The sequence below is a fragment of the Xiphias gladius genome, chromosome 17, assembly GCF_016859285.1.
Source record: "Xiphias gladius isolate SHS-SW01 ecotype Sanya breed wild chromosome 17, ASM1685928v1, whole genome shotgun sequence".
In the NCBI taxonomy this organism is placed as follows: Eukaryota; Metazoa; Chordata; class Actinopteri; order Istiophoriformes; family Xiphiidae; genus Xiphias; species Xiphias gladius.
In genome coordinates this window covers 16172075-16180808 of record NC_053416.1, presented here as the reverse complement: position 1 = coordinate 16180808, position 8734 = coordinate 16172075, and the positions used below count along the sequence as shown (strand labels likewise).

Sequence of the window (8734 nt, the reverse complement as noted above, 5' to 3'; positions counted from 1 at the left end):
CTGCAGTGAAGCTCTGGGAGAGCATCACCAGGGAAGATACAAAGTGTCTGCTGATATCCGTGGGTCGAAGACTTAAAGCAGTCATCGACTGCAAAGGACTTTCCAGAGAGTATTAAATGATTTGATATTTGTTTGACTTCATCTGTATCTGTCCAATTACTTTTGAACCCCAAAACATTGGGCACTAGGTGTTAGAAGGGCTATATCTCCCACACAGTTCTTCCCTACTGAAATTAAAGCTGAGACTTGGCACTTTAATGTAGTTTCCATCATTTTATTTCAAATTGAATGTGCTGAAGCAAGGGGGCCCGAGGAACATAAAATGTGTAACTGTCCCAAGTACAAAAATCCATCCAGACGATTCAAACTGGCATCAACGGAAGTAAAGGTATATTAGTTTGACAGCTCAAATGTTGACTAAGTGCTGTCAAACAGAAAAAGTAAGACACCATCTTAACTTGCACATTTAGTCTGTGAAATAAGTCAGAAGTCTAAGACCAATCCAAATATTTGATATTCACTCTTTGCTGCCTGACAAACCTTGACTGTTATCAGCAGGATCTGCTGACTGGCTTGGAGGTTCCAATAATCACCTTGAAATAAAGAGACACCAAGTCCTTCGTTGACAGCCCAGCTTCACATTGTGATGAGTCGAAATGAACGAAATACCAATTAAACCATTATACCTCAAGCAGGTATGTATAGTTTTATGGTTTTCTAATGATGGTACTGAACAATGATCACTAAATATGTAGTACAGTTTCAAATACTTTACTGATGCCTGTGTCACCTGTAGCTTTCATTTGAAAGGGTCAAACCACCAGGAAATCACAAATGAACCAATCAGACGAGCCAAAATATATTCTGGATACATCTTTAATTTTCTGGTATTTCTGGCTGAAGTGTACTACCACACTGACTGATACCAAAACCTGATTTGTGTGTATCACAGTAAAAGTTTTACATGTTTGTGACTTACAGTGTGGCCCTGAATATTCTAAGTAACATTTATTGTGTCAGTAGTCGGGAAGATGTGTTCGCCAAAAAGGAAAACAAAACAAAACGCTCGCTCACTAGGGTGCATGCAACAGTCATGATATGGAACACAGGATTAAATATTAACTTAAAAGTGCTTGAGATGAACCTGAACATTTCACAAGTATGAGAACAGCTAAGGCAGTTTGGCAGTCTTAGTGCACGGCAACAAGTATTAATGTCTGTATAGGGCTTGAATGATCTGGGGTTGGTTTAAAGAATTCAAGTTAACGACATCACAAAGTTAGCGTCCTACTCATGACTAGACCTGACAAGTAAAAGTCACAATTCTGGTTCGTAGTTGTGGGAGAAATATGTCCACAGATGTTTTAAAAGAATTGATCAAAACTGTTAATTCTGTTGGCGTTCAGATTTTCAAACTAAAATGGATCTCCCTTATAAAACATTATATAAATGAAAGGTGCAGGATTTACAAAACATTTATAAGTTTGAGCTGAAAAGCATTTTTCCCCTCACACAAAATTAAGCTTGTGCATGGTTTATGAATAGAAGATGTTGCATATCAGTTAAACTCCGGTAACCTTACAGATACTGCTTACCACTGAGCTTCCAATATATAGCAGATACACCAGGAAAACTCTGCAGGACTGTGTATGGGCTTTGAAATCCCTGCTTGGGACAAATCAAAATTACTTCCAAAACATAGCCTCTTTTTTTCGACACACTACAGTCATTTCTCACGCTTAAACCTCAAACAAATGGTTTCTGAATGGCAGAAGCTTAATGACCAATGCAATCAACACCTATGTTGAGTAGTAGTGCGGGGAGTGGGAAGCTCTACTGTAGAAGAAATCTCACTTTTTGGCAAATACAACCTGTTATAATAAGCACATTGATCAGAAAAATGTGGCCACATTTTGTAAAACTCTGCTCTACTGTGCTGCCTATTTCTATAAGTCAAAATGCCTGATTAACCACAGTATAGATGTTACAGTACTTTCTAATGTCTGATTTGTCTATATTTAATAATAAATAAAAATGTCCTGTGTCATTTCACAGTACAGAAACTCTCAGATTTGTCCAGACTACAGTATTATTGTACTTCATTACTTCCAACAGAAAAAAGATGAGCCAAGATGCTCAAGTAACATTCACTCTATTAACTATTAAATAAATACAATTAAGATTTAAGCGAGGACACAAAAACATTCAAGAAAATAAATACAGGTAAACTACAAAAACCTAGACGAATAAAACATGTATGTGTGAACATACAACTGCCTTCAGAACCCCAAAGGGAGACCCCGTATGTCATGCCATTTCTATAAGAAAGTTTAAAGGCTCTGACGCATCATACACACTGCCACAGCGAGTTTGCGCATGGTGCTGCTACCACCACGGCCAGGGTTGGCAGCTGACATGCAACTCTATTTTCTACCACCAAAGAGGAGAGAAGGCACATTGTTTCCAGTGGCATAATCTCCCACTGACTGCGCTGTACCCAAAAAATTTCTTTACAAAGTGGCCTGATTGGATAAATTACACGCTTTAATAAAATGCATTACTGTAAAGTCTGTAAAGAAATGTGTTCTCCTCTTAAACAGTCCTCATTTGCCTCTTTGACGCCCAACCAGTCGATGCAGTTTCTCACAGTGGTCCAGCCTCATTGACTCTGCCTTCTGCTTTAGCCGTTCATCTCGGTACAGTTGTCCGAGGTTTGCCAGGTCTGATTCTGAAAAGGAGAGAATGACAAAAGACAGATACCGTTTATAATAGCTTTTTACACTTGAAGGAGTAGTAATACACTTATTGCCAGAGAGTTAGATGGAAAGATCCATACCACGCTCTTATCTGTATGGTAAATATAACTCTAAAGCCAGTAGCTATGGAAACAGCTATCTTGGCACTGTCCAGCATTTACAAAATCCACCTACCAGCACCTCTAAAGATTGCGACACGTTATATGTTGTTAGTTTAATCCAGAGGAAAAATGAAGTGAAAAAACATCATTTTGCTGTGTTTTACAGGGGGTTATGTGCTGAACTGTGTCTCGGGTAGGACCAGTTGCCAGGAAACCAGTTGACTCCAGATAGTCTCCGCTGGTAGCGACAGCTGTAGTTTTATATTTACCTTGCAGATACGGAAAGTGACCAGCTGAATGCAATGTGAATTTGAAGATTTGCTTATGTCACAGGAAACAATGTAAAAAAATTTCACCTAAATCAAGAATTGAGTTTTATCAAACTAAGTGATACCTGCACCGTAACTAAAATAGACTCCCTGTATAAGCAAAGCGAGGTAATCACTTACTCTGCTGTTTCTCTTTCCAGCAGCTGCTCTGCAGGTGATCGATATAGTCGCTCTCAATTGTTTTCTCTAGCTCCTCCAGTGCAGCCCCGTGGTATTCCTTCTCAAAACTTTTATCCACATAGTACGGTACGCCCATGTGCTGCGTTTCCCTGGACACCACCAGCCCCATGGCCCTGAAACCCAAACACATCATTCAAATTCATTCAGTGAAACCACGGGGTCATCCATGGTGGAACCCCGGGGATTTGTTCAAATGTCACCGTAGTAAAATGATGGTGCGACAGACTCACGGCTTATAGAAGAGACTATAGGGCGGGGTAGTGGCCATCATCTGAGTAAACACTGATATGAGGATTAGCACCAGCACTGGGAGAAGCTGCAGGAGCGCTGTGAAGGTGTTCTGTGGGAAGAGCAAATCAGCACAGATTACAAAGTATATAATACCGCATGTAGGCTGATACACTGTATTCATGCCAGCACACCACTTTTGTGTCTTTGAAGCAAACCACGATCTTCCAACGCAATAAAGGCACTTCAGTTATGAGGAAAGTAACATTGTGACATTAAATCAATCATAATGGTTAAAAAGTCACTGGAGCGCTGCAACCACGTTAAAATGCATCCTCAAAAATATCGTTTTACTATTGTTCTCCACTGCACATTAATGATAAGAATAATGTTTCTCCACAGGAGGATCACAACATAATACTGTGGCTGTTTAAAAGGGATTTGGGATTTGTTTGATGGCTTGGTGAGTCACTGACCTGACTCTGGTTTTCTTCCACCACCTCCTCGCGCCTCTCATACGCACGTCGACGACGAGGCTGATAGAACTGAGAGTAGGAGGCTCCCTGGTTGGTGTACACATGGATATTTCCTGTACAGACACACGGTTCTATAACATCTACGCTTCCACAATGAGACGGTAGATACTAGTTCTAAACTGTGGCTAGCAGCAACAATCATAAACGATACTGAGAACAACAATAATAAATACTACTACTACTAAAACTAATAATAAAATTAATAATAAAAGATTGAACTCTTTAAAGTATTTAAGATTAAATTAAAAATCTGTAAAACTTCTGTTTCATCAATCATTGCTTACTGGGCCAAACCCAATCGCTAACCTGTGGGAAACCTTCCACCAAAGAAAATGTTGAAGAGTTCCTCGGGGGAAATGTCGGCCTCAAAGTCTCTGTGGAAGTTTCGGTAGTGTCCATGGCGACTGTGGCTAGAGTGTTGGGGTGCGTTCGAAGCCGCAGACTGATCTCCATATTGGTCATACTGTTGTCTCTTCTCTGGATTGCTCAGCACCGCATATGCATTTCCTATTGCTGTTGGGAGAGGAGGGAAAGATTTTGTCGTGGGATGCATGATGTCCAAAGCAGAACAGAACAATCAATGATGCTGGGAGGCATCTCTTAAAATAGGTGAGTACTGGAGTTTGCAGTGGCCACTTCAAGGACATGTATTTACTCCCCATAAATCAGGTCAAATCTGACACTATGCCCCCATTATTATATACGTATAGCGCAACATGACAAAAGTTTACATTAAGAGATTTTCTTTGTCTTACCTCTAGTTGATAGATAATCATAGCCATAGTTTTGGGGGGTGTAAACAGCAAGTATAATGTTGCTTTGGATTCAGCTGGTTGGCTGTGGGCTAAAACTTGAGCCCCATTTATTTAACCTGTATTTGTTTCGATTTTAGCAAATTGGCACCACTAAAAGTACGACGAATTAACTATTAGCAGTTCTTATTTGCAATATACCCACGGATGTACAGAAGTCTATCACTGGATTTCTCTGGTACTGAAGAAAACTTAAAAACATGATGATTCTCAGGCAAGTTCTGCAGTTACAAGGAGCGTCTTTAGTCTATGATTTCTAAGCGGATTTATGGACATTATTCGCAATGAACATTGAAGTTCAACACAGAATTTCTGAACTCAATTATAATGGGTAAAACTGGTTGATCAAGGTTCAAACCTCTGCTCTGCTGAAGTTTGTTTGAACAAGAAACTGCCCGCATGAAGGTGCTGCTGTTGAACTGACCTCAGCCTTTGCTGAGACATGGTAACTGTGAAAAAAGAACTTCCTTTGTGGGATCAGTAGAGTCTTATCATTATGGCAGAGTGGTGCTCAGAAATTAAAATCAGTCACACAAAAAAAATGTTTTTTAGATACAATACAAATGCACAATAAAAAGATATTGTATCTCACAGAAAAAAAAAGCATTTTTTCCTTTGTCCTCTGCCAAAACTCGTACCTTTGAAAGCATCTGTGGCTCCTGGAGCGAAATTCTTGTCGGGGTGAAACTTGAGGGCCAACTTCCTGTACGCCTTCTTCAAATCTTCATCGCTGGCATTTTTGGGAACGCCGAGGATTTCATAAAAGTCCTTGCAATTCTTTATCCTGCAATAACAAAGCATAATGGATTGCAAAACACAAGCCTGAACTTCAAAGCAAAAAGAGGCACTCTCTCTCAAACTCATATGAGGTTAATAAATGTGTATACTCTTCACACAGTAGTTAGGTACGTGTACATTTACAGAGAGCTCCGTCCAACAGTCAATCATCTACATGCAAAGACACAAGTCAATGGAAACTTAACAGCCTTTCCAGGCCATTTTAAGGGTACACTTTTATTTCAAACAAAAGCATTAGCAGTAGTTACAATTACAATCACTATAATTGTGCTCCCCTTTACGAGGAAAAAACATACTGCTCAGTCACAGAAGGGCAGCTGGCAGAGTGTTGTATCTGTTGTCAGGACACCACAGGTAGTCAGGAATATTGTGAGCTGTTTACTTATTGGCATCTGGGACTAGCCAAAGTTATATGGTGCGGAACAATGACAGCGGTCAGTCTGTCCCCACGTAACTGTGAAAAAAACAAATGTGGAGTAAAGAGTCCCTGTGCACCTGAGAACACCCTGGCGTTGCTCCTCGGTGTAGCTCTTCTTTTCGTCACCCCTCACATCATTGTTTCTGATGTCCTCGTCTCTCCAGCCTGTTGGTGGGGGTACGTGGTTTGCTTCTGGGGCAGCAGTGCCCCCATTTCTTACTATGGCATCGATCAGCACTATGAACAAGAGTGTCTGAGGTCAACTGACAATTCAGGTGGAAATACAGATAGCTTAAACAAGAGGAGTATTGGTATCAGTCAAAATCCCCATGGAAATGACGGCCACTAGGCAGCAGTCCACATGAGAGGTCCTGAACATACAGATGGTTGCCAAATAAAAGGAAAACTCAACATTAAGTATCTTAGTAAGGTGTATTAAGAGATTCAAGGCTTCTTGACACGGAATATATACATCTCTGAAACTCTGCCACTTTTCCAAAACCCCTTATTTGGTGTTTTGATGATGGTGGTGGAGAGCGCTTTCAAAGACGCTGCTTCCAAATCTCCCATAAGTGTTAAGATCTGGTGAAGCTGAGGGCCGTAGTATTTGCTTCGCGTCATTTTCATACTCAGACCATTCAGTGATTCCTTGTGCCCTGCATGAAAGCATTTGACCATGTTTCCCCCATTCATTTCATTCAGGTTTTCCCTTCCCCCCCCCATCTATATATGACCAGAGTGGGACTGACGGTGCAGTGTACATCAAGAGTTTTCCACTTCTTGCACAATACATGCAACATAACACAAAAGGCTTGACCCTGTGGCATTTAACTGCCTCATGCATGTTGTGTCCAAAGGGCTTAACTATACTGGTTAGGATGGCTTTACTGCAAAGGCAACTGGAAACAGCATCAGATTTGAACACAGCGCTTCCTCAACAGTCTGTGGTGCCGTCTGTGAACTGCAAGGGGGGAGGGAGCCCCCGAACAGCCCTACATTTCAGCACGCAGCCTACACAAACAGCTTGAAAACGCATTGAGCACTAATGCAAGAAAGCTCAATTTTGCCCCCGTCTGAAAATAGCAATTGCAAGCACCCGTCCTGGAAATCCGACAATGCCTTTTCTACAGCTAACAGGCTGCGACAAGTTCGGTAGTCGAGCAACGTTAGCTAACGACACAACGTTACTGCCATTGCAGAATGTGCGTCAGCTAATTTTACCTCTGGCCCGGGTGCTGGGGTAAATATTCTGCGCTTCACGGAGCAGCTGCAGCGCCCGGTCTTTCTGTCCGGACCGCAGACACAGCTTCGCCTTCTCTATCAGCCGGTCTGCCTCGTCTTTGTCCATCTCGCCGTCGCGGGCTTGTCGTGCCGATCCAGTCGCCGTCCGCGGAGGTCTGTCCCCGTGCAACGTGCGTCAATATCATATGGCAAGGCGAGCCGCCGCAGCTAACGACAGGTAGCCGCCTAGCTTTGGTTTGCGGGCAGCTGGCCGTTGAGCCTGCCGCCGCCGCCGCCGCCGCCGCTCAGCGTCCCTCGCCCTGCCCGATTAGCAGGCGACGGCCGTTGCTGGCGGGCTGCGGGCGGGCCCGCGGCCGGGCCATTTCTTTTGAGCCGAAGGTAGGGAAAACGGACGGTCGTATCGGTCTGTTTTTAGCGGCGTTTAAAGGGGCCACCGTGTCAAATTAAACGGCGCTGCGATGGACAAGAGGTGGAGGCAAGACAGGAGCGACGTCACATCCTCTGGAGTGAGCTCTGAAATCTGGAAAATCGCCCTGATACTGATTCAAAACATTATTTACTTTTTTTTTTTTTGTCCCTTTCTCAGCAAGTTAGGCGCTGAGCCTTTTGCCCCATCTCACCGCTTTTCATACCGGTCACCTAGTACTTAAACAACCCAGAAGGTTGAGTAACAGCAGCAGGTGACCAGTGGTTGTGCTGCTACATTCAAGGTCTTTCATTAAAGGCACATCTCTGACACTTGCTTGTGATGCCTTCACTTGCCTATGATGGAGACTAATGTACAAAATGGACTCAAGTAGGCTGTATTTGGTGGCTGATATATATATTTATTTATTTATTATTATTATTATTATTATTATTGTTGTTCTTGTTGTTCTTAGCCGAAGTGGCACATTGCTGCGCTCACAGAATGAAAAAAGCAGAAAGCATTTGGACAGGACATTATCACAGATTTAATTGGATGGAAGATACCGTCGTGTGATGGTTCTGATACAGAAATCAACTTTATAAAGTTTAGCTGATATTCTTGGTTGGCTACACTGAACACAAGTAAGCCACTTACTTCTGCATTGACGGGTTGTATCTGGATGTACGTCAGGCTGAAAGCTAAAAATGGCATTAATACCTCCATCAGTCAGTTAGAAACTATGCAACACATTTTTGTTCATGCATATTTTATTCAAGAGTAAAAAAATGTGATTTGTCCCATAGGGCATGCTTACAATGTGTGAATTGTCTAGGAAGTCAAATGACAAAACATATTCCCATAGATAATAAAAAATGTTGCAAGATAAAATCTATTATATCTGTTTGTTGAAATATGCATGTAGACC

General features: G+C 42.0%; 1 protein-coding gene across 1 annotated transcript; it reads right to left on the bottom strand.

The window, feature by feature from the left end:
- Window positions 1-860: 860 nt before the first annotated feature.
- On the bottom strand, window positions 861-8092 carry dnajc18 (DnaJ (Hsp40) homolog, subfamily C, member 18). The gene is made up of 8 exons (XM_040151016.1): window positions 7380-8092; window positions 6236-6395; window positions 5581-5726; window positions 4437-4643; window positions 4071-4183; window positions 3597-3706; window positions 3307-3479; window positions 861-2728 (listed from the first exon to the last, which is right to left on the bottom strand). Exons 1-8 carry the CDS (start codon window positions 7504-7506, stop codon window positions 2604-2606), a joined length of 1161 nt encoding a protein of 386 aa, XP_040006950.1. The 5' UTR covers window positions 7507-8092; the 3' UTR covers window positions 861-2603.
- Between the last annotated feature and the right edge of the window lie 642 nt (window positions 8093-8734).

Excerpts from the sequence above, each read along its gene's own strand:
- dnajc18 (XM_040151016.1), bottom strand. The coding sequence starts at position 7,506 with ATGGACAAAGACGAGGCAGACCGGCTGATAGAGAAGGCGAAGCTGTGT. Across the intron at positions 6,396-7,379 it reads CCCCAGCACCCGGGCCAGAG|TGCTGATCGATGCCATAGTA; the intron begins GTAAAATTAGCT and ends TCTTGTTCATAG. Across the intron at positions 5,727-6,235 it reads CAACGCCAGGGTGTTCTCAG|GATAAAGAATTGCAAGGACT; the intron begins GTGCACAGGGAC and ends TTGTTATTGCAG.